At 23.6% G+C, this 26839-nt stretch overlaps 4 protein-coding genes across 14 annotated transcripts; 1 reads left to right on the top strand and 3 right to left on the bottom strand.

Moving 5' to 3' along the window:
* Positions 1-50: 50 nt before the first annotated feature.
* On the bottom strand, positions 51-2095 carry LOC102670978 (facilitated trehalose transporter Tret1-like). The gene is made up of 4 exons (XM_006613137.2): positions 1948-2095; positions 1621-1871; positions 1014-1428; positions 51-932 (listed from the first exon to the last, which is right to left on the bottom strand). The coding sequence occupies exons 1-4, from the start codon at positions 1982-1984 to the stop codon at positions 304-306; spliced, it is 1332 nt and encodes a 443-aa protein (XP_006613200.1). The 5' UTR covers positions 1985-2095; the 3' UTR covers positions 51-303.
* Positions 2096-3465: 1370 nt separating this feature from the next.
* Positions 3466-5666, bottom strand: LOC102676510 (facilitated trehalose transporter Tret1-like). Of its 2 annotated transcripts, none has more exons than XM_031509283.1 (4): positions 5559-5652; positions 5143-5270; positions 4311-4735; positions 3466-4177 (listed from the first exon to the last, which is right to left on the bottom strand). In XM_031509283.1, exons 1-4 carry the CDS (start codon positions 5623-5625, stop codon positions 3553-3555), a joined length of 1245 nt encoding a protein of 414 aa, XP_031365143.1. In that variant the 5' UTR covers positions 5626-5652; the 3' UTR covers positions 3466-3552. The 2 variants fall into 2 exon arrangements, with proteins under 2 accessions (XP_031365143.1, XP_006613247.1); XM_006613184.2 differs by having other exon boundaries at positions 3468-4177; positions 5143-5405; positions 5559-5666.
* An 856-nt stretch (positions 5667-6522) lies between these two features.
* Positions 6523-10668, bottom strand: LOC102670841 (ubiquitin carboxyl-terminal hydrolase 35-like). The gene is made up of 3 exons (XM_006613136.2): positions 9059-10668; positions 8493-8707; positions 6523-8402 (listed from the first exon to the last, which is right to left on the bottom strand). The coding sequence occupies exons 1-3, from the start codon at positions 10534-10536 to the stop codon at positions 7459-7461; spliced, it is 2637 nt and encodes an 878-aa protein (XP_006613199.1). The 5' UTR covers positions 10537-10668; the 3' UTR covers positions 6523-7458.
* Positions 10669-11110: 442 nt separating this feature from the next.
* LOC102680612 (protein phosphatase 1 regulatory subunit 12C) lies at positions 11111-26161 on the top strand. Of its 10 annotated transcripts, none has more exons than XM_006613129.1 (22): positions 11111-11755; positions 13949-14079; positions 14191-14309; positions 14395-14554; positions 14651-14795; positions 14863-14996; positions 15081-15223; positions 15711-15851; positions 16102-16184; positions 16259-16382; positions 16466-16574; positions 16838-16972; positions 17272-17463; positions 17739-17852; positions 18592-18775; positions 19441-19590; positions 19742-19937; positions 20045-20154; positions 20319-20391; positions 21957-22447; positions 22567-22890; positions 25439-26161. In XM_006613129.1, exons 1-22 carry the CDS (start codon positions 11507-11509, stop codon positions 25523-25525), a joined length of 3594 nt encoding a protein of 1197 aa, XP_006613192.1. In that variant the 5' UTR covers positions 11111-11506; the 3' UTR covers positions 25526-26161. The 10 variants fall into 10 exon arrangements, with proteins under 10 accessions (XP_006613192.1, XP_006613185.1, XP_006613183.1 ...); XM_006613122.2 differs by lacking the exon at positions 21957-22447 and adding an exon at positions 23566-23661 and having other exon boundaries at positions 11117-11755; positions 20319-20390; XM_006613120.2 differs by lacking the exon at positions 21957-22447 and adding an exon at positions 23566-23661 and having other exon boundaries at positions 11117-11755; positions 15675-15851; positions 20319-20390.
* Positions 26162-26839: the final 678 nt, after the last annotated feature.

Raw genomic sequence — 26839 nt, 5'->3', positions numbered from 1 at the left:
TACAGGTAATGTAATGTTCGAATATTTACAAAAAAAAAAAAAAAAGGATATTGAAAAAAATAAGTGCGTTTCTTATTCAACATTGATATAAATGTACATATTATTGTAAATTTCATCGTGTTGGTACCTGTTTATATAGAAGTCCGATGTGGACATTTGAAAGGCTGTTCTAACATTTTCAATAAAATAATTTATGTGATTTTTAAATCAGTGGTACTCTTATTTTCTACAGCTTACAACAACTTATAACTAATTATAAATCTATAAAATACTTAATTTAATATATTCTTCGTTAATACTTCTTCACTCTTCGATGAAATTCTTTCTAATTTGCAAAAACGATTTTTTTTTCGTCTCTGGTAAATAAAACACTAGGTAAAAAATACTAAACACGTTTAGCGCAGAGATGCACAAAAATGCAATAGAATATGCATTATATTCTAACACGACGACATTCCAGATGCGCAACATAATGAACGACCACATGAAGTTTACGTAGAAACAAAAGCTGATACACGTTACTTTCGCGTATATCGGAAATATTTCGTTTATAATAACATAAGGCAGAATGGCCAATCCCAACGAGATGCTCACAACGTAAAATAATGTCGCTATCAAAGGTAATATTTGTAGATCCATAATATATATAGAGTTTTTCTGCACGTAAAAGTAAATACCCAATAGAAAACTGAAACTGGAAACGCCTACTGTGGATATAATCATCAAAGGTCTTCTTCCTAAACGATCCACTAAACTGATACACATTAAAGATGAGATCAGATGCACCGTTATTAAAACGATGTTGGTATAACCTTTTTGCAATTCACCGTTATAATTCTCGAAGATCGTTTGATAGCCAATAAGAATGATCGAGCCTGAGAATGCTTGCAGCATCATTACACCAATACTGATAAAGATTATCTTTTTGCCACCTGAAACATAAAATATTTAATATATTAGAAATTGCGAATAGATATAGGGTTTTTCTCAAAATTTTACAAAATTTAATCTACCTGATTGAGATATTACGTTGAAAATGGAAGATAAAATTCCTTTATTATCAGCATCCCATACCATGATCGAATCCATTTCCTCGCTAATATCAGCCGAATCACGTAAAAATATCAAAGAATCCATAGCGGCCTCGAATTTTTTTTGGCGCAACAAATAATAAGGCGTTTCCGGAAACCAGATAAACATTATAAATTGCAACATTGCCAACGACAACGCCACATAAGAATATTGTTGCACAGTGCCAAGCGAGCCGATTACATAGCCCAAAAGGTTACCGCAATAATCCATTAATATGAAGCAACTGCACAAGGCACCGCGAATATACGTAGGAGAGATCTCTGTCACGAACATAGAACCACTCGTGAAAATTATACCGTTGGCTATACCGCCTATGAAACGTGCGATATACAGATTCTGAAAATAATAAAAATTGATAAGTATCAATATATATTTGATAAATATCAATATATGACTTGTAAATTAATGTGAAAAATAGAGAACCGAGTTGTGTAAATATTGAAAATTCACTCTTGAAATATGAAAAGAAAGCTTAAATATAATTATTTAATGAATATTCGTATTCTAAAAACTATAATGTACGTGTACCGTTGTCGTTGAATTCCATACTATTAGTAACCAACTTAAGCATGTAGGAATGATAGCTAATAATATTGAAATTTTTCTGCCTATAAAATCAGCGATGAATATCGAAACGAAACATCCGAGTGACATTCCTAATTTGAATATTGACATTAACCAGGAAGCCTCGCTCGTAGTGATTTCGAAAGGAAGACCATCGATTAATATTGGGGACGTCCATCCCAAAAATAGACCACCATTGAGTTGAGCTAAACATACTGTCTTATCGGAACGATTATTGGAACTATAACTTGCAAACGAATAATTGACATGTTTTATAGCATTTTTTCTTACCAACAAAAGTAACCAAGTAAAGTTTTATATTTGACATATTGACGATTGCCACCTGACTCGAACGTTTTTACGAGGAAATAAAATTGTGTTTCGCAACAAATATAATTGCATAGATAAAAGTATTCTATTAGTCTTTTCTTTGCAGACAAGGTGAACGAGCTGCGATAACGGGTCATTAAAATGTTTTACTATAATTATCATTATAATATTACGTTCTGAACTAATTACAATAAATAAAAATATAAAATACATGGATAATATTTAAAGTATATCCCAGATAAATCATCATAAAGTTAATTTTGTTGCCATTATTGAAAAATCTAACATTTATAATGATACATTTATAATGATAACTCATTTGTACTCAAATGTTTTGCAAAAATAAGAATTAAATAATTACATATAACAAATGTGAAGATCAGGGAATAAGATATATATATATAAATCAAAATTCTTGGTATAATTTTTTACATATAGCAATATGATTTTATGCGATGGTATTTTCATATATATATGTATATATGTATACTTATTCTTAGTAACAAGCTACATGGATAGAACTGCAGTTTACGTAATCTAATAACTTTTCAAAACTCAATTATTGAAAAACATATAGATTCTATATGATATTTATTTAAATACATTACTAACATGCAATATATAAATTATTACTCTATATTTATTTATCAATAATTATTTCTTTCTATTATTTCATCATGTTTAATTTTCTTTTATTATTCACTAGAATTCATGATAAATCAAATTACTTATTATTTTTCTTTTTATATGATAAATAAATGAATAAATCTAATAAATTTATAAAAAAAATAAAAAATTTATAAAAAATTTATAAAAAAATTCTATATGCTCTGATCAAATATTTATAAAGAACGTTTTATATCTTTAATTTTCCACACTTTTTAATTAGGAGTAAATAAATAATAGTAAGATATAAAATATTAAATATTCTTATCTTCGTAACAAAATATTTGATCATATAATAAATTGACTTAAATAATTTTTAAATATGAAGAAAAAAAATATCAATTTCTATATATTCATATTAATGAAAAATATATTTTAGAATATTTGTGATATAATTATATAAATTATCTTAGAAAAAATAATAAATTATTGATTTGTTAAGAGAATTTATTTCATCAAACAAATTTAAATTTTAAAATAATTGTGTTGTAAAATATCAAATTGAATCAAACAAGGACAGCATTAATAATCAGAGAAACATTCTCTTGTCTATATGATTTTCCAGAAGTAGTTCTATGAATTCATCAATTAAATCTCCAATTTGTGATATAGAAATGATCCAAGTTATCTCGTCAATAGTTATTACGTTCTGTAACGAACTTGGCTTCTCTAAAATTTCTAGCAAATGTGACGTCTAAGATGAATATCTATATCAAAAGCAAGTAAATTGAATGAATCCATATTCACAATTTAAGAAACAATATTGTCTATCAAATATAAGTTTCATAAGTTTTTTCTAAAAAGTTATAAATTTCTTAATATAAAGATAATATTTTTTTAAAATTTAGATATATACATATCTTTTCATTTTAGATGATAAAAAAAATTTACAACTTTTAATTATAATTTATATCCATGCAATTGATCCTGTATCTCTTGCAATGTTTTTCTTCTCGTTTCGGGTACGCAGTAATATATAAAAATGATACCCACGATAGTGGTGAAAGAAAAGAACCAAAATGCAATATATGTCCCATACTGAATAGCAATAGGTTGATAAGAGAAAGTCACGATAGTAGAACAAAAATAACAGCATAACATTCCAATTGTATTGCCAAGTGCTTTAACATTCGTAGGAAAAACTTCACTCATCATGGTAAATGGAAGTGCAGCCAAGCCGAAGGCATACATGATAATGTAAAGTATCGTTCCAATAGCTGGTAACCAAACGATCCCATTGATGTCTAATTGCATTTCCCGAAGGAAAAAAGACAAACCAATAAGAAAAGTGGAAATGAAAACGCCCGATGCTGAAAATATGAGTAAAGTCCTTCTATTGTACCGATCCACCACAGATGTACTGATAGCCACACATATTATTTGGATACCACCCAATATCATAGTCAGGTATTTGCCTTCAAATTCGTTTTTCGTCTCATTGAAAATTATTTCGGCATATGAAAGTATTGCCATACTGCCACTCCATTGTTGAATCGTGATTAAACCCAATACAACTATTAACGCTCTACAAAATAAAAGAAATTAAATATATTCACCTTTGAAATCAAAAGAAGTTATTATTTGACTATCATTGAGATCATATTAAGAATATTTAAAATCACTTAAAGATTTCAAAAATATGATATACTATACTATACTTCCGATTTCCTGAGATGCTGATTAATTCCCATAATCCAGTATTATTAGCCAAATCAATTTTTATATATTTCTCGATGATCTCAGCTTCTTTAGAAACATCCGTAGTTCCTCTTAAGTGCATAAGAGATGTAATCCCCTCCTGATATTTCCCATGGCGCATTAAATGATACGGAGATTCCGGTAATGATATCAAAATCATCGAGAAGAGAATTGGTATTGATGATGATACAAGTGCGAGATCTCTTAAAGAAAGAAACGGTCCTATCAGCCATTCAATCAGTATACCAAATTTTGCAGCTACAGTCAACGATGAAGTTAATATTCCTCTTATTTTAGCTGGTGAAATTTCACCTACGTACATAGTGGCAGACACATGCCCAATTCCATTACTTATTCCGCAAAAGAATCTACCAACAATCAATTCCTGAGAAAGAAAAATAAATCTTTTATAAATAGTGAAAATTTTATATTTTATATTAAAAATTCGAAAATCATTGATTGTTATTTAATTATAATATGAAACATATTTATTATAAGAATTATAAGAAAAGTATTAAATTAAGTATTAAATAATACTCGATGTGCATATTTATATCTCATAGTTAATATCAGCTGTATCAATAGTTAATATCTACATAACTGTATTAAAGTATTATACATATCTGCTTAAAGTATTAACTATATCTCTGAGAAATAAAACAATAAATTGTAGACTAATCGTAGAATCATTTTAATTGAAAAATTATCGTAATTGTAAAATTCATAAAATCATATTCTTTTTTTGATTAACATGTTTATACAGTAATGAAATATACATTTAATAGAAGTTACCCATGCTGACGTTGCAAAAGCAATCATCATCCATCCTATTATCATTGGTATCGCAGTGAAAAGTAGAGTCAATTTCCTACCAATTATATTTATAATATAAGTACAATATATTGCACCCACAGCTGCACCCATGGTAAAAATGGATGTAACCCATGTAGCTTGTTGTGATGTTAAAGGTATAGGACTATTATTTTGCATTAAAAGAGACAATGAAGGTGATGGCCAGCCAAAGAATAAACCATATGAAATCATACCTACATTACCTAATAATCAATTAAGAATGTTAAATAATTTTTTATCCAATTCTATTTTTTACTCTTTTCAGTGTATTAACAATTTTACAAAACTTTACAACCTTACAAACTTTAATAATATAATAAAATAATACACGTAATAATAAATTTGACAAAACTTACTAGCAAAAACAGCTAAATATATTTTCTTCATGATGATGGTAAGGCGTATGGAAGACAAATGAACCATCTAGCTTAAAGAAAGATCTATCAAATGATAAAAATAATGTACTTTATAATATACATACATTCTAGATAGTAGATAATGGTTCCTTATTAAATCTACATAAAGTACTCATAATCATTGAATGAATGCATTGTTATCAAACAGAATATATCTTTAATTATAACGTAACATACCGAGATAAAAATATTAAAATATTATTATTAATACATTGAATTAAATATTGACAATATCATAAAATTGATTATAATTCATAACGTAAAATTGATAAAATACTAAATTCAATTATATTTTATTATACTGTACGTAATAAAAATAGAATAACAAATAATTTTAAACTGCAGTAGGTATAATTGTAAGTTATTATTTTATTATTTCTAATTATATTTTAGTAAATCTTTAATATTTAATTTATATTATTAAAATAATGAATAGAAAACAATTGCATCACATATAAATAATCTCATTAATAATATCATTAATAATAATACATATAACTGTGCAATAAAGTGTTCATCGATTATTTATTTTTTATTTTGTAAATATATAAATATATATTCTCTTTGTACTGTTCTTTAGAATTAGTAGAAATATTAGATTAGTAATAAATACAATGTATTAAGTCTATTACAAAAGAATAGTTTTGTATGATTTATTTGTATACTAAGAGATTTATAAATACATAAAATCTAATAAATATTGTATACTACTATATTTCAATTATAAATAAAGATTGATACTATACTTTTTATCTATTGAATATTAAACTAAGAAATTAATTATCAATTTGATAATATATAAATTTATCACAGTTTGTAATGCTTGGAGTTATTTTCTTTTTTTTTTTAAGATAACTATAATTAAAATATTTCTATTTACAATAATAGCTGATATTATTCTTACACTTTCTTTTAATTTTATTATTTTAACAATAATTAACAAAATTTCAAATTTCATTGATCAATTCTGTCACAATTATATAAATACAATTACCATTTGTCAAATATGTTATAAATTTATGTACATTATATTTATCAATTTATAAATAATGAATATTAGAAACCAGAATAAATGTTAGTAAAAAATTGCTTAATAAACGACATTTATATCTTTTTACATGACAAAAGGTATTTGTTTAAATAGATATCAAATCATTATGTGCAAAAACATGACAAAATATGATTATAAAATTGATAGTATTTTGAATATTACATAAATACTGTTTTCTATTTGCATATACTATGTAAAAACACAGCCAATTATATTAAATTTCTTAAAATTTCTTAAAAAATACTGAATTTGTATTCTCTTTCCATTACAATTTTATAATACACTTTCCAACTCCAATAACAATGTACTTTTTTAATTTTATATAATTTAATACATTATGACATTAAAAGAAAAAAATTGTTTCAAATTCATAAGAAACAAATATACTAAATACAATTCGCGAATACTCATTATATATATTTTACAATATTTTAATATTGTAATATTGTAATATTAATGTTAACAATTCTTCCCCTATTTTTCTTCATATATTATGCAAATATTAAAAATAATTGTGAAATATACAATCATGTACAAATTTGTTCTACATATATAGAAATTCTAGAACAATACACGTCAGAAAGTTTATTAAAACTACAACAAATAAATATGTAAAAATTTTCATACAATACTGTTCTTGAATGCGTTTACACCAATTGATATAATAGCACTGTACTTGTAAAGGAACTGTTAACTTTCTTACTAACATAAGGAAAATGTATTACAAATTTACCTGGAACAATTAATTAATTTTATAAAAGAATATAATCATTTTCATGTTAAAATAACTCAATAGAGGAAACGACTTGCAGGCATATTAACTGCACCCCGACAGTTACTAGGTGGAGGATTTTCATCATCAGAATTCTCATTCTTTCGAAATAATATTGAATTATGCCGTCCGCGTTGTGATTTTTCAGCTTGATGTCTCAATTCCTCAATATAAGCTGTAGTATCATTTGCCACTAGTTCTTGTAAATGTTTATTTAATGTTAATAATTCGGGTTTATCTTCATCATAAAGTCCTTCAAATGGCACAGTTTTTTCATAAAACAATATATAAGGCGTATCTGGTGGTTTTAAATCCTTAAAATCATTAAATGTCGTTTGTGAAACATAACTATCATTAAATTTGTACCAATTTTGTTTCGAATCGCGAGCATAAGTGAAATAATGACCATAGTCCATACTATAACCCGAATGAACAACAGCTGCATATAATTGATAATTTTCTGTAGTTGTGCATAATGATGTTGATACTGGTAATTGTATAGTTTCATTATACATCACCTTATGCCGTAATTTTGTTCTTAATCTCGTATCAAAATCATAACGAAAATGTTTCAATATTAAAATTAAATATGTAGGTGCATGCAAAATTTTTATAATTCTTTGTGCATCGCATAACTTCATACATTTATCGCAACGATATTTATTTTCACCAGTTAATTTTTCTGGTGTAAGATAATAATTTATAAGATCTTGAACAGAAACTTCTTGATTTTCTTGAATCTCTTCTGGGAAACATAATTGTAAATCGCGAAATTTATCAGTATTATCAGAACTAGTATCACATTGAGCACATTGATAAGTAATTTTACATTTTCCTCCTAATACTCTATGCACAAGAGGTACTTGAGTACTTGTATCTTCTCCACCTACAGATTGTATTCCACTATCTGTAGAATCCGAATGTGAATCACTAAGTTCCTGTACTTGTGCTAAATCTTCACCTGCAATAATATAAATTTAAAATAAAATATATTTAGAATAATATTGTTATACAAACATTTTAATAAAAAAGATTAAAGAATGGAAAATACCATGAGTAAAATCTGCTAATGATTGTGTTTTTCTTTCTAATACAATACTTCCACTTAAATCTTCTTCAGTAGTCCAACGTTTAATACTAGCTCCTTCCTCACTTATTGATGAAATATCATTTATTTCTCTATCATCCTTATATTTAAGATTAGTATTAGCTTCACCATTTATAGTAGTTGACTTTTCTTGCTCATGTAAAAGATCTAAAAGATGACTGTTGAAAAATAACATATTATTTAAATTACATGGAAAGATATTTTAATTAAAATTAAATATTACAATTAAATCATAAATATTAGCAAAATATAAAATATAAAATATAAAATATAATATAAAATAATAATATAAAATATAAAATATAAAAATTAGCAAAAACATTTTTTTCAAATATTATTTTAAATTTTTATTAATGTATATTTAATTTAAACATTCAAAACATATTTTCTATTAAAAATATTTTATTAAATAATGACTCTTTTATCTATGAACAATTAATAAATAATAATTATAAATTGTTATTCTAAATAATAAAAAAAAAGCATTAAAATATTAATAATATATTAACCAGAGAAATTCTGAACTATCTTGTTGTTGACCCGGTAAAAAATAAGCAGGACGTGAAGCTAATAAAACTTCAGTTGGTGCCAAGGAAATTCTTTTTGAATATAATAATAAAGCAAATAGATTTTGCAACTTTTTAAGTACAATTTGATCATCAGTTTTGCTTAAAGGTTTGTACATTAATATTTCATAACAAAATTGTTTAGTCATTAACAATGCTTGTAATACACTATTCATATAACATGTATTTCCAAGATTTGAAAGTCCAACTTTTCCCAAATGTGTTTTTGGAGATTCAATTATTGGTTCAATTTCTTCCATTTCATCTATCCAAACATGTTCATTCCATATTTCTTTAATAATGTGCATTCGTGGTTGAACTGGAAAACTACTTTCTAAATTATTGCAAACACGCTGATTTGAAAATCTTAATGTAAGTATTTTCATAATATCAACTAAATTTTGTATGCATTCCTTGCTTGATTCAGAATCTTCTTTCATTAGAAAAAAAGATATCACTATTTGTGTGTTTCTTATTATACTTTGAAACAAGGTTGGAGATCCTTGTCTTTTTAATATATAAAATATAATTGTGGAAGCATTTTGACGAAATACAGGTACAGATAAAGCACGAAACATTACATCAATCTTTGCTTTTGTAACTTCAATAAGTATTGAATATTTATGTCTTTTTTCTAATCCAAGTATAAACTCCATAATCCAAATACTTAGTCGATCACCTATCCATTTTGGAAGCCAACTACATAAAACTTTTAAAGCTTGAGTTAATTGGGCATCAGAATGTGATTCAGAAAGAATCCAATTAACAGCTTGTGGTATAATAGAAGGTTCTACTACTTGTAATACAGCAGCTAAACCAGGTCCAGGATCTTGTTTTTGTTTAGTATCAGATATTATTCTATATAATGTTTGCAAACATATGAAAATTAAATTATCATTTTCAATGTTTTTAGATTTTGATCTTACTATTTTTAAAAAGTTTTGTACTTTTGTAGCATTGTCATTGAATTCTGAAATCTTTTTTGGATCGCATGGCATTACAAAAGTAGACAAACTAATAACAATTGCTTCACAAAGTTTTGAATGACTCACAGATTCTGGTAAATATACACTGTGTTCTAATAATACTTGAAGTATCATTGTCAAATGAGACATATCACTGATTTCTGTATTTCTTAACATTGTTGCTATATCATTTGAAATTGAATGAACAGTAAATGGTTTCTCTATCAAATATTTTGAAAACCAAATCATAATTCTTGAAACTTCTTGTACATTTTTTATTTCATCATTGAGTATTTCTCGTAAAATACTTTCATAATTATTTAATTGCCCATATACGGGCTCACTTTCTAATTTTTGAAGTCTGGTCCATCCTTCAATAATATCCGCATTTTTACCAGTTATTATTAAATTTAAACATTGTTTGATATCGTACTTAAGAATTTGTTCAGTATTCATTGTTCACAAATTATTATTTTAACACCTCTTTAAACTACTTCGCTTACAATTTTTAGCAAGAACTATTATTAACCTCAACTAAGAATGACTTTCACGAAAATCTAAATGATTTCATGGTTCTAGAGAAATAAAAAAATAAATGTGTCAACTTCAAAACAGAAAAAGTAACTATAGATACGATATAAAATCAAAGTTTATTTTTAAAACTATAAAAAGAAATAATGTGTTATTTAAAAAATAATTATATTTATATTTTAAATCTGTTATAAATTTTGTATTTTTTAATATATTATGTATTAAAATAGATTTTAATATATTAAAAATTAAACATTAATATATAAAGTATATCAAAATATTTCATATATAAAACTACAGCTTACTTTAAGTAAATCTTTTATGCTTATAATTTTATAGTTGCATGGAATCTAATTATTTTTACTATATATAAAAATATTTTTTAACGTTGCTATTTTTAATATACTATTTGAAATAGTCATGATAAAACAGATATAAAACATGATAAACATATAAAACAATTAAATAGTCACTAGAAACATAAGAGCGTAAAATGTTGGCTATACTACAGGTTGTTTCGTTAGTTTCCACACAGCTCATACGGTACGGGACGGCCAAGAATAGCAAAGAGCACGCGAATCTAGCCGTCCTGTAACTGAGTCTGGTGAAGGCGACCGACCGCTCCCTTCATACTCCGTCAGAACGAATTTTAACGTATATTTTTTTTTCTAGAAAAACACGCGATCCGCGATTAAGTTGTATATGGAGGTAAAAAGTGAGAAACGATCATTTCAGCGTGTCGAATCACGCAAAGTGAACTGAAGTGAAGTGGCCTCGGCGAAGTTAAAATCTAAAAACGTAGAGAAGAGAGAGAGTGGAAGAAGAGAAAGAAAGAGAAGAGACTGTGCGAAGTGGTTATAAGGTTCTTAAGTGCAGTCGTGCGTGTTTTCGGGTAATGTCTCTCGAGAGTCGTTCGAGTTCAGCCCTATTTAAAAGGGCTGAACAGCTCAAACGCTGGGAACAATCCGAAACAAATCGCGAACCGACTCAACCACGTCAGATTGCACGGAAGATTAAATTCTCTGCGGATTGTGTGTTTCTGGCAGCATGCGCGGCAGGCGACAAGGAGGAGGTCGTACGTTTACTTCAAAAGGGGGCGGATATCAACACCGGAAATGTTGATGGTCTTACAGCATTACATCAAGTAAAATTCCTTGATTCTTCTTCTATACTTATTTATATTTTTAATCCATTTATTATCCATAATTTTTTTGATACATATCCACGACAACAAACTTGATTGAGTTCCAGTTTTGTTTTCTTGTTTTGTTGTTCTTCTTAATTATAATTTTTATTGCAAGATAGCTATATCCTCCAGCTGTCTAATTTAAATGTAATCCATAATTTTTTTTTTTATATCTACAATGTCATTTAATAATAGGAAAACATGCAGCTTTCGCCACAAAGTGCTCGCTTCCGCTATATCTCGCAATTCAAGCCATACAACTACTCCCTCTGATAACAGTCAACAAAACTGTTTACCCCCACTTTTACATGATTATTGTTTATATATACAGCGAATAAATTTTAAAAATGAGCAAAATTATTCATATAGGTTTATCGAATTATAATAAATTATATCTTGAAAACAAGTATAATAATCTTTTATTTTATCTTAAAAATGTATATATTGTATGTAAAATTGTTTTTATTATTATTATTTATTATTTCATTTAATGTTCATCAAAATTTACATTTATAATTATATAAATGTAAAAATCATTAAATTATTTTTCAGTTTTAAAATGTGATAATAAATTTTCTTTCATTTCTTTAATTCTTAAGTTAATATTAATTATCATGAATAAAATTTAATATCATATAAATTTATTATTTATTATTTTAAACTATTAAAAATTGCTTATTTAAATTATTTTATATTATATTATTTAATATTAAATTATTTTATATAATTATTAATATATATAATTATAATATTTAAATTATAGGAAATATCTTATAAATTAATATTTTTAAAAAATAACATAAATTAAATAATATTTATACATATATAGCTACAACTAAACAAAATCTCCTTTTAAAATATTTTTAATTATTAATATAAATGTTGCATTGCTCAAACATTTACAATATTTATGCATACACAATATCTAATATATTTTATTAATTAATAGTTTACTTACTAGAATATTATCTCATTATCATTATCTCACTGAATTATTAATAATATGAGTTTTGATAATACTTAAATTGTAAAGTTAAATTGAAGATATATAAAGATATATAAGGATAAAAATATATAAACTAAGAAAAAATTAATAAAATATATTAATTAACTCACTGTTAATATTTTTATATATTATTATATATTTGAACATGATTTATTACAATTAGAAAGATTTATTAAAAACCTATAAACATTCAAAAATTATTTTTAGTTTTTTTTTTAATATATTTAAAATATATATTTAAACTTTTTTCTAGTAGTTTAAATAAAGAGATATCATATAATTAAAAATGATTTTTATTATATTTTTGAATAAAAACATTTTTTTATTCAAATGCAATATTCATAAGAAATAAAATTATCATTAGATATATCTTTTAAATTTCCATAATTTTTGTTTATATTATTATTATTGAATTAAATTTAATTTATAAGTTTTATTGAATAAATTATATCATAGTTATGTAATTACTAAATTTAGATAAAATCATTTATAAAACACTAATTTATTCTTTTATTTATCTTTTTGATCAAAATGACTTATCTGAAAATATAGAATAAAATTATTTTATATGAAACATATTATATTTGTTACTATTATTTAAGTGTGATAGTAAGAGGAAGTTTAGGCATTTCATGGATTTGCGAAAATAGAATGTGAAAATACATCAGGCATCAAATGCTATTTATAGTTCTCTGTTAGAAGTCAGAGACTGCAGCATCTGTATTCTATGTCCTCTGTCTTAAAATGTTATGATACATAATGTCCTTTTTAATTTACATGTGACATCATTTTTTAAATAACACTATATTTGTCTATTCAAACTATAAAATAAATAAACAATTTATATTATATTTAAAATTATTAATATCACATTTATTTTATATGTATTATTAAATTTATCAATAAAATAAAAAAGTTTATCAATAAAAAAATGTTAAATTTTTTTTCATTATTTAATAATATAAATATGAAAAAAATGAAGTTAATCTTAAAAATATTTGTTAATATATTTTTAAAAGTTATATCATTGACATTTATATAATTTTTTATATTTTGTTTTCAATATATATATAAGTACTGTCTTTAAGATATTTTTATAATTATATCTTATATAATTAAAAAAAGTCACAATATTTCAATTATAGGCATGTATCAATGATGATCTGGATATGGTCGAATTTTTAGTGGAAAAAGGAGCTGATATCAATTGTGGAGATAATGAAGGATGGACACCATTACATGCAACTGCATCTTGTGGATTTATATCTATTGCTAAGTTAGTATCATTTTTATCTTGATATTATATAATTAATATTTATATTTAATAATTATTATATAATAAGTTTGAAAAACTTATTTAAATAAAAAAATTAAATTTTTATTTTAGATATTTAATAGAAAAAGGATGTAATTTGGCAGCAGTTAATTATGATGGTCAATTGGCTCTTGATATTGCTGAAAGTGTTGAAATGGAAGATATGCTGCAACAACATATAAGTAAAGCTGGTTTGTATTTCTTTTATAAAAAAAACTTATTTATTATTATAAAAAAAATATTTTATAATTTATATATAATTTATGTGGTTTATAGGTATAGATTGTGATCAAGCTAGAAGTGAAGAAGAAAGATCAATGTTAAATGATGCCAGAGCATGGCAATCAGGAGTAGCTGGTAAGGATTCAATCCATCCTAAATCAGGAGCTACCGCTCTTCATGTTGCCGCTGCTAAAGGCTATATTGATGTCATGGAGTAAGAATCTTTAGATTCTATTAAAATAAATTGCTAGAAAAAAATAACAGAAAAAGATTAAATAAAGTTATTATTTGTTTATCACTAATATTACAGAATATTACTTCAAGCTAGATGTGATGTTAATGCTCAAGATTTTGATGGTTGGACACCTTTACATGCTGCAGCACATTGGGGACAATTGGAAGCCTGTGAACTTTTAGTGGAAAACTTTTGTAATATGGACATTAAGAATTATGCTGTAAGATTACAATTGTTTTATTTTATGAATAACCAAAATTGTCTCTTTCATAACTTTACATTGTTAGGATCAAACTGCATTTGATATTGCTGATACAAATATATTATCAGCCCTGGAGGAATTAAAAGCAAAACAACAGTTGTGGATGAAAGATCATCCACAAATTATTAATAAAAAACAATCAACTGTACCAAAGAAACGGTTTGTATAATAAATATTTCATAATAATTAATAACTATTTATAAAAAAATTATTTATTTTATTATATTAATTATTTTGTTATAGTATATCAACAAATAATGAAAATACTATAACCACACAAGAATCTATAGAAACATTTGAAGAAGAAACACCAAATAAAGTTAAAAAGGTTGAATTAGAAATTCAATCTGATAAAGAAGATTCTAGTGGAACAAATAGTGATGTTGGTATGTTCTATTCCTTTTATATTATTGTTATATGGTTTGTTTAATATTTGGTTTGTCAATTTGCATGTCTATATTTAAATATTTTGGTAAATTATTTAATTTTGTTACTAAATGGTGATGAATTTCTAAATTTAAATATTCTATAAATATTATGTAGTTAAAACGTATACATAATTATTTTTTACTTACAATTTTTTTATAATTTGAAAAAGTATGACAGAATATATCAGAGCACTTTCTGAATTAAAAAAAATAAATTTAGTATTTCTCAATCATTTTATATTGAAATATAAATATATTCTTTTCTATAAGTAATTCTTTCACGAAATTTAAAAATATGTTCTATTTATTCTTATAAATAATTGAGAAATGCTAATGTAGGAATAATTTCGTATGAAGAATATATTACGCATTATTCAGTTTTGCAAGTCTATTTTACTTACCTTAACAGCAATTTGTATTTCTTGTAACAATGCTGCATGGACAGAAGCGACACGTGAAACAGATATGGAAGAGAGTGATGGTGAAGGTGAATCTGAGACTAGCTCAGACTCACATTCTTCCACTTACTCCAATCAATCTGATAAGTCTAACGAATCAAACCACTCTCCATGTCTTACAGATGATGGTGAGTTTTGTCTGTAAGACTGTTTTTATATTTTTAAAATTATATTTTATTGCATGTATTATAAAATACATTTGTTTCCTTTTGTTCCTTTTCATGATAAAAATATTATCTAAAAAAAATTGATTGTTGAAAACAATATTCCACTGAAATACATGGATGTATATTTTATTGATGTCCTTCTTAAAGAGATGTTAAAAAGACATAAAATTAATGTATTTTATATTATATTAATTTTAATTTAACTTTGCAGAAAAGAAAAATAGAGCAAACAGAGAGGAAACATCATCGCGTAACACTTCATCAACTATTGATACTAATAAAGTTCCTAATCAGGTAATATTTGTGTCAATATTTTTTATTATATATCTTTTTTCAGCAATTTTTATAATTTGATCAATTCTTTTCAGGCTCCAATAATGCCTCCAAAACAACAGACTGATAATGAAGAAGGAATAATACCATCTTGGCGACGATCTGGCTCTTTTAGAAATAGGGTACAAAATACAGAGACAACTCATACTTTATCTTCTAGTAAGTTCTAAATATTATAGAAATATTTTAAACATAGCTTAATATAATTAATTAATCTAATAATCTATCTTATATATGTATAGGACTTGAAGAAAAAGATAAAAATATTAAGTCATCAACCATATCAAATAAACTTAATACAGAACCTGATGTTGTATTAACAAGAACACATAGTTTTGAAACAGATGAAAAGTGAGTTATAATATTTAATATATAATATTTGTGATTTTGCCATTTTTTTACACTATATAAATTTCGTTAATATATAACGATTTTTTATAGTACCGTTATTTATAATTTTGTACATTTATAATTTTATTATTTTTTATTGAAAAATTTGCAAGCATTTAACAAATTAAACTTATTTACAATAAATATTATAAATGCAGTAGCTTTTGAGCTTTATGCATATAGAAAATTAGCGTAGTGTGCATGGCATGATGCATGTTATGCAGGTTTTATGAGCAGTACTTGGCATTACGAGCTCGAATCAAGGCGTTTTCTTGTCCTACTCTCCATTGCTGCAACGCAGCTACTCCTACTTACACCAATACTACGACCCGTTCTGCATCTCTACGCGAAACCCACAGGTGCGCATATTTCGTACATCATTTATATTAATGTTTTCAAAGCTTCTTTATTTATTTTATTAAATTTCTTTCATATATTATAAATATTAATGTACGAAATAAGCTTTATTTCTTTGCTTTGCCTGGCTTCAATGTCAATTAATCATCTTTTTATATACATCACAAAATATTATATGTATTTCACAGAAAAAAATTTAAAAATGGTTGTATTAAATTTTATTCTGATTTTATGAAATACACATAATTCAAATAAAATTGTATTTTTCTGCAACATAACAACTATACTGTTTTGACTTTAGAAGAAAAGAAGCAAAATTAAATTTGGAACTCTCAAGACTGCCACAAGGAAGCAATACACTTTCACCAACATCTACATCAAAAACAATAGTGTCAAGTACACTGCCACTAGTGTCAACTACAACTACAGCTACTACAACTGCCACAACAACAACTACTACAACAAGTCCTATCCCAACTAATCAAATACGCAGGTAAATATTAAGAAGAAAAAAAATTTATTCTAAAATTTATGCATCAATATAGAAAAATAAACTGCCATATAAAATATTTTTCTATAATCTTCAAATCTTAATCAATAAAAATTAAAAAATTCAATAATTTAATCTAACAAATATAAAAGAACTTAAATAGAAATATTTTAAAATTTTATTACTATGGACTAAAATATACATGTATAAAGTATATTTACAAAATCGAAGTTTATACATTCATATTTGCATCGTGCAATGTCAATATGGCTGAGTAGTGTTCAACCAGTGGAAGCTACAACCACAAACAATTCAGTAGCAGTTCCTGGAACTCCCACTACACCAGGAGGGAGCAAGCTAAGTCCAGGAAATATCTTCAAGAATTTCTTCAAGTGGGTACTTAATACTTGACCTGGGAAGATTCTCTTGAAATGTGTGATTTTGCATATTCTATAATATCTATATACAACATTAAATTATTAGCAGTGGCATGAAAATTTGCTTTATATTATAATTATTTTTTTCAGTTGCATACATTTATCCTAAAATATTATTTGTCCCAATAACCACTGCCTTATCTTTACTAGCAAATATAATAAATTAATTCAAAAATATTATCACTGAAATGACGAATGTATTAACGAGTTACTTTTGTCAGTTACTTCTAAGTAGCTTCACATATATTTTTTTTATGAAACCTACTTCAGCAAATTTACTGATATTATCATAAATATTATGATTTCAAATGCACGAAATATTATGAAGGATATTAAAAAAAAGAAAAAGAAATATATGCAACATTGACAGAAAATTATTTTTTAATTTTATAAAAATTATTTTGGCATGTTTTGAATAGTGTATCTTATTGTGCAATATAAATACAATTAAATATTTTTATTTTTTAAATATTAAATTTAAAATATTATATATGATTGTGATTGATATAAATAATAAAAATATGTTTTATGTTAAAATAAAAACATAATTATTTTGTGTAATATTTTTAAATGTTGCTTGTAAATTATATTTATCATAATATTTAATGCTTTTCTTATTTTCTGTTAAATAAAAATATGAAACATTGTATGGATTAATACAAATTATCAATATAATATAAATTTCTGTCTGTAGATCATTTGTTCCTCCTGTTCGTGATGAGGAAAGTGAAACACAGAGAAAAGCACATGCAAAGAGAGTAAGAGAAACTCGACGTTCAACTCAAGGAGTGACATTAGATGAAATTAAAAGTGCAGAACAATTAGTAAAAAAGAAACAACAAAATAATGAAATTTCTTCCACAATATCTTCTACACAGGTAAAACTCTTTATTTATATTAAAATATTATTTTAACTTTAAAATATGTCTATAAATCCATTATTATAAGAATATTTTAACCCAATATTTTAAATTGTAAAAATTATATATACAATAGGGAATGTATAAATAGAAAAATTCTTTTCTCTAATTCAACTAATTTTATTAATTTATATATCATAAAACATTTCATTTCTATTTATTTAGATAATACAAAATTAAATCATATATATTTATAAATCCAAAATATAAAAATTCTTACTTATTTTATATAAATATAAAATAAAAACTGTTTCTATTTATATTGTCACTATTGTATATTTTGATTCACACATTTGCAATACTTATGAAATACTAAACTTCCTAATAATAATGAAAGCTTTATAATTTTTTATTCATTTTTTCTTTTTTTTTTTTTTTTTTTTTTTTTCCCTTTTTTTTCCCTTTTTTTTTTTTTTTTTTTTTTTTTCCTCTTTTTTCCCTTTTTTTTTTTTTTTTTTTTTTTTTCCTCTTTTTTCCCTTTTTTTTTTTTTTTTTTTTTTTTTCCTCTTTTTTCCCTTTTTTTTTTTTTTTTTTTTTTTTTCCTCTTTTTTCCCTTTTTTTTTTTTTTTTTTTTTTTTTTTTTTTTTTTTTTTTTTTTTTTTTTTTTTTTTTTAATAACTCAGTCTGCAACCACTACCAGCAATACAGCCTCAATTACAGCTACAATAACAACAGCAACTCCTACTACTGTAACTACAAATAAACCTTCTGAAGAACTTAATTTACCTGAAAGACGACCTTCTTGGAGGTTAAAAGTGGATAATGGAAGCAAGGTTTGTAGTTTATATAACTTTTATTATCAAATTTTAATATCATTAATATCATAAATATGTTATTTATATTATTATTATATTTATTATTTATTATATTATTTATATTAAATTAATATATTTATATAATTTTAAAAGAAATTTCATTACTTAGTTTCAGTTAGAAGATGCTAATAACAGAACTACTACATTACCTAATGCAGATACTGCTACATATATGAGAAGACCTTCTGCAGGTTCTAGTGTACCAAGACCATCATCAGCTCCAATTGAAACTATTGCAACAAGTAGTGCAGAAACAACGGTGACATTACCACTTAGACGATCATTAAAACAATCTGAAGATAAAGGTATATGCACATTATATTATACATTACAATTCTCATGTATTAATATACTTATATAAAAAAAAAATTGTACATTACTTCTGTACATTACTTTTACTGGTATCTTTCAGAACAAGATAAAGAAAATGATAGTAGAAATGCACAAGCTACACAAGCTGTTATACAAAGGAGACGAAGACCTAAAAGGAGATCTACTGGTGTTGTCCATGTTGATATGGATGTTAGTATTTTTTATTATATTTTTTATTATTAAGTTATTATTTGATTTTATCATTGATATTTCTTAAATAATATATTTTCAAATATATTTTAATTCTTACTCTAGCTTACAATAATTTATTTTTAATACATAATAATTTATTATAATTTATTAAATAATTTTAGGAAATTGATCCTGAAAAGCAAGACTTAACTGCTGGTGGTGATTGTGATGAATCTAAAATCAATCACAATGAGGTTTGTAAATTAATTTTATTTCATAATTTTTTAAAATTATAAATAAAATTTAAATTCATAAATGTAAAAATTTTTACATTAAAACAAAAATATTAATTAGATTAATAAATTAATTTATTAAATTTTAATTAGAATAATTATTAAAAATAATTATTATTTACATTATTTCTATATTTTAATTAAAATAATCATTATAAATAACTATTATAATATGAATGCAATTTCATGAGCTACAGAAGCTTTGTGTTATTTTTGGGTTAGTTTCTGGGTAGATTAACCTCTATTCGTGCATGCTTTGTTAAAAATAGTCTTCCATTTCTTATACTCCTATATCCATTAGGTCACATATTAAGAGTAAATTGTACGTATCAATTTCTTTATCTTATATCTAAATTATATTTAGATATAATATAATAGATATATAATAGATATTTATGAATATTATATTGTAAATATTTCCATATTATTTTATGGAATTTTACATCAATTTATATAAATATTATCATTTGTAAATAGACAAATTTTAATATATAATGTATATAATATATATTCCATAATAATACATTGTAATAATATATTACAATTATATAATTCATATAGAATAAATAAATTAAATATTTGCAATTATTAGCAATTAAATGTTTGAATATATATAATAATATTTAAAGATTGATTTAAAATAGTAAAATAAAAAACAAAAGTAAAAAATTAATCATGAACATGCCTTGGCACTGCCTAAAAATATTCTATTGACATTTGAAACACTGTAACACTTTGACATTTAAATAAAAAGGAATTTATTTATTGTTTGCATAGTATTAAAAAAAGGAATGAATTTTGTAAATTTATTTTACAATATGTATTATATAATGTAAAAAATTTATAATTGCAACATAAATATTATAATTATTAAAATTATTTTAACATATCTTTATGTATATATATATATAGGAATAAATATACATATATATATCCTATACAATATAATTTATTCCTATATAGGAATAAATATCTTATTTGGAAAATTTATATATATTAAAAAATAATTATCTACTAAAATATTTTTATATAATTTGATACATTAATATAATTAGAATTAGAATATATTAATTAAAATTATTTAAAATTAGAATTTCATAAATATTTACTTAACATATAAAATATTTTATAAAAATATATATGTGTTACACATGTGCATAAAACATCAAATATATTTATTCCAACACGTAATCTTAATATTAGTATAGGTTTATATATGTGATCTAAAAATAGCATACCAAACTGATGCTTTAGAGTAAACTGGCTGATGTCTTAAGTTCCTCCCAATCTACGTCAGTCAAATATCTACTGTCATTACAACTAGATCGTTTCATATTTGAGTATATTGTGAAAAAATAATTTAATATTAAATTACATCACATTAAAATTTTTTAACTTTTTTAAATTAATAATAACATGTGAAAAAGTTATTTTTAAATTATTTTCTGAAAAAGACAAAAATAGATTAATTTCAATTTTAAAATAATTTTAACTATTTTATATAAACAATGTCATCCTATAGAAAAAGATCACAAGGAAAGCCAACAACAGCTGCAGGATTAAGAGCTCAAGCATCAGCAAATGGAAATTCAATTTTTGGAAACAGATCACGAAGTATTAGTGGATTATTTCCTTTAAATCAAAATAGCTATTCTGGTTTGTTAGGCATTAATGGAAATCCTATTGGATTACCAAATTTTTTTAATAAAACTATAAAAAGTAATGAATCATTTAGAAAAATTCCTTATTCAAATTCTACAAGTAATTTAAATTTTCAAAATCCATATACAACTTATGGTGGAACAGCATCAGGATATGGAAGTATAACTTTGCCAATAAATATTAACTCTTTACGTTTACCATCTTCTACAAATTATAATTATTTAAATCTTAATTCAAATAATCATTCACAAGTGCAAAGAACAGAAAGTTTTAATAAAACAAAAACAAAACGAAATGTTCAAATTGGATCTAGAAGTTCTAGTTTACAAAGTTTAGCCAGTTCTGAAGGATATATTGTAAGAAAATATAATTAAATTACAAAATTATTATATTCTTTATATCTTTAACAAATAAATTTATTAAAAAGTATTTTAAATTTTTTATGCATTTCCTTTATTTTATTTTTTTTTCACAGAGTGGAAATGATCGTACTGGAAGATCTAACAGACTAGGATCGATATCATCGTTATCATCAGAAACACCTTCTATGTCAGTTAGAATAAAATCTACTACTTCTGAAAATGGCGAATTAGATTATAAAAAATTGTATGAAGAATCTCAAGCAGAAAATGAAAGACTCAAAGAAAAACTTAGGCGATCAGATGAACAATTAAAAGAAACTAGAAATTTATTGGATAAAGCACAAAGTGCTCAAAATAAAACAGTCCTATCTGAAGCTGAAAAAAGAGAAAGGAGAGCAATGGAAAGGAAACTCTCAGAAATGGAAGAAGAATTAAAGGTAAAAATTAAAGATTTTTATTTTATATTTTAGTGCTTTCTATCTTGTATATTATTAAAAAAAAAAATTATATATATAATTTTAATATATATATAATCAGATATTAAATACATATAAAATATATTATATATACATATATACATATATATACACAAATACTAATTATATATATATTTAAAAGAATTTCAACTTTTTAATTATTATATATGATTATATTTTTCTATAAATTTTTTATTAAATATTTCTTAGTTAGAATGCACGTCACAATTTTTAGATAATTACATTTTGATTGTTATAACCAAATACAGAGGAAGGTGCCAGCATTTCTGGAGTGGTTAATTTGAGAGAAATTCAGAAAGTACAAGCAGCTTTTAATGCATTGCTTTTTTCTTTATTTGGCATTTTTTGATGCTTTTATTTTTAGTACTTCTTATCAAATAATCACGCTTATTATTTATGCAATATATGATTGATTTTACTTGGCACTTTGTATTTTTTCCTTTTTTTATTTATATTATTTACATTATTTTGTGTGATTTACATTATGTATAAATTTGGCCAACAATTGAAAATGATATTATTACATTATTAATGATAAAATACATATAATAGTATTGTCTGATGGGACTTTTACAAAACAAGCGAATTCTGGGCTAATCGTTTCACTGTTTACAGCAATTACAAAAACTCAAAGCTGAAAATGAGAGATTGAAAGCCGAAAATCGGGCACTTACCCGCGTCGTATCCAAACTCACCAATACTACTAAATAGGTAAAGGACATAATGACAGCATCTGCGTTAACAGTGTACATCGTATTTCATATACAACATTAATTAATTAATTGATTACTTACGACTTTTACATTCTGATCCGCAATATTAAAATTTTGAAACGATGTCGCTCACTGACTTATCTTACAATACAGCTTCGCCAAATATATTACGCGTAATTGTGATTATTAAAATAGTTTCATTCTAGGATTTATAACAGCTTATGATACAAGAATTTAAAGCTTGTATAAATTTTTTACTAGATATTATTGCTACAATTATGTAAAATTACGTTTTTCTCTATTTTACTAATGACACTTACAATTTTATAATGTGCATCTCTTCGTTGATTTTTATATATATTTCATATTTCTAAATTCTTACAAAAATGTCGTTTAATAAAATTTATAAAAATTTCATTATTATTAGATTAATTATAAAAACGAATAATTACATTTTTCCAAAATTGAAAAACGCAGCCTGTCTTTTGTTTTTAAATTTTAAATTTTTATTAATAATTTAATTAAGTTTTAAATTTATTAAATTAAATTATTAAATTAAATTATTAAATTAAATTAAAGATTTTAATAAAAAATTTATTAATAAATCTATATTTTTTTTATAATATTATTTTATAATATTATTTTTTATAATATTATTATTTATACATAAAGTATTATAAAATATTAAAACTTTCATAAAGTATGAAATTTTCATAATAATAGAATGTAGAATGTATAATAGAATAATAGAATACATTTCAAAATTCTATTCTGATTTTTTTAAAAATGTTAAAAATATTTTTTACTTTATTATATTTTTATATAACTTTTAGTATTATTTGATCTGTGATATAATAGTTAAAAACAATATTTAAAAATTCATATAACTTTACACTTTTTTCTAAGAAAGCATGTTTAAAGTAAAATCATATTTTGTATTCTGCATTGTTTGATACTCACAAATTCAATGCCCAATTTATATCAAATATATTACTTTTTATTTATTTTATGATAATAATTTTATAATAATAGATTTCATAAAATGCATGAAAAACTTAAATAACTTAAACAACTAAAATAAAAAGAAATCAATAATTTATAATTATACTATATTATATATGTTATAAATATATAATTTATTAGAAATTCATAATAAAACATAACATAATAATGTTATTTAAAAATGTGAATCAAACATATAATAAAAAAAATTAATTTAAGCAATCAAAATAGAAGATATATATATAAAAGTACAAAATATTAGGATATATATTAGAAATTATTTTATACATACAATAATTATTTTTGATTCTATTTATGCATTTAATCTCAAAATATAATATTATTTTACATAAAAATAAAAATATATGAATAAATACCAAAAAGGATTTTAAAAGATTAATGGGATATATTTCAATATATTTTTAATTTATAATTATTCTATTTTTATTATATGTAAAAAATTTCTCTACAGCATTCAAATTATACCTGCTTGTTATATTCCATTTATATTATTCCTTTGATTTTAATATATCTAATTGTTATATTATTTTAAAAACTATCTAATTGTTAAATTATTTTATTTAATATTTGCTTGTTTTCCATTTTTTGTTTAAATTTTTTTTTTTCATTTTGTGCAATTATTTTACCCACTCTATAATGGCATTGCCTTTGTATTTCTTCTTTTAATTTTTATTTTTTTATTTTTTCTTTCTTTTTTAGTAAAAAAAACACGATTAAATGACACAAAATAGTTCTACATTCTTCTTTTTTAGGTGATGGACCAATTGAAATGTGAAAACCAGAGGCTAAAAGATGAAAATGGTGCCTTGATCAGAGTAATCAGCAAATTATCTAAATAATTTCAATTTTAAAAGAAGGCTGTATAGCGTTTCTTATGTTACAATTGCATTACAATTGCATTGAATGAATTGTTTTTTAGTTATAAAATATCATGATCATTATTGCTAGTATTCTTACAATGTATATTACATCATCACGTTATTGATGAATTTATTTTTAATGCTAGTAATTTAATTTATTATCAAACAAATTACTCGCGTGGCTGTGCCAAGAGCGAAGAGAGACATTGCTCCTATTCTTATTATTGTGAATAGTTGACTACGAAGGATTTAGAATTTTTACTTTCTCACTTAAACTCTTCCTGTCGAAGATAAATTTCATGGTTCATTTTAGAGCCAATGCTTTGTAAAACAAAATGTACTTTGTTCAAATTGATAAAAAACAAATGTTCTTTATGACAATTTTTTTTAAAGAATTCACATTATTAATGTTGACTCTTTATAAGAACATTTTGTAAATATGTAATAGGTAATAATAACGTGGCATTTTAGAATTAAATAAAAAAATTTTTTACTTTCAAAAAACATAAAAAATATCAAATTTATTGTATAAATTTGTTTCTATAATTGTAATGCAAACGAATTCGTTAGATATTACAAAATTAAATAGAACAATAAAAAAAAAAGTGAAGATAAGATAATGATTTTCATGCTATTCAAGTGGCCTTTCCTGAAAGACTGCAATTTATAATCCTTCCATCATTGCCATTTTTTATAAAAAATAGAAAATTCATTCTAAATAATGTATGTTTTAATATTATTTTATAATTCATTGTTAAGAAAATTCAGCTAAAAATTTGTTAATACATGAAGTGTTGAAGATAATATAGTTTTAATAACTGGTACCAAGAATCGAAACTGTATTATTAATTAATTAAATATAAATATATTCAATTAAAAGAAAATTTCTTCTTTTTAAATATAAATATTTATAACAAAATTTTAATTTTGATAAAATAATAAATTTATAGGTAATGAAGAAAGGACAAATAGTAATATATCAATGACATGTTTTAAAAATATTATTATAAAAAACTGTACAAAAATAAGTTGAAATAATTATTTTATAATAATGTTATTAAATTTTGCGTAATTATTTAGATACATTTATTACATATTATATAATTGCAATGTGTTTATTGTATTCGAAAAGTATTTGGATAAAATTAGCATCACAATATACAATGCTCATTAATGTATAAATATAAAAAAGATCCATTTATACAATATTTGTGATAAATAGTTAAAATTTTATGAAATATGTTTTTATGTTTGAAATATTTTAAATTCTGTATTTGTTGTAAATATAATGAA

This window comes from Apis dorsata, unplaced genomic scaffold (assembly GCF_000469605.1).
Source record: "Apis dorsata unplaced genomic scaffold, Apis dorsata 1.3 scaffold_135, whole genome shotgun sequence".
Lineage (NCBI taxonomy): Eukaryota > Metazoa > Arthropoda > Insecta > Hymenoptera > Apidae > Apis > Apis dorsata.
Note: the sequence above shows the minus strand (reverse complement) of the source record. Positions and strands in the feature narration are given on the sequence as shown.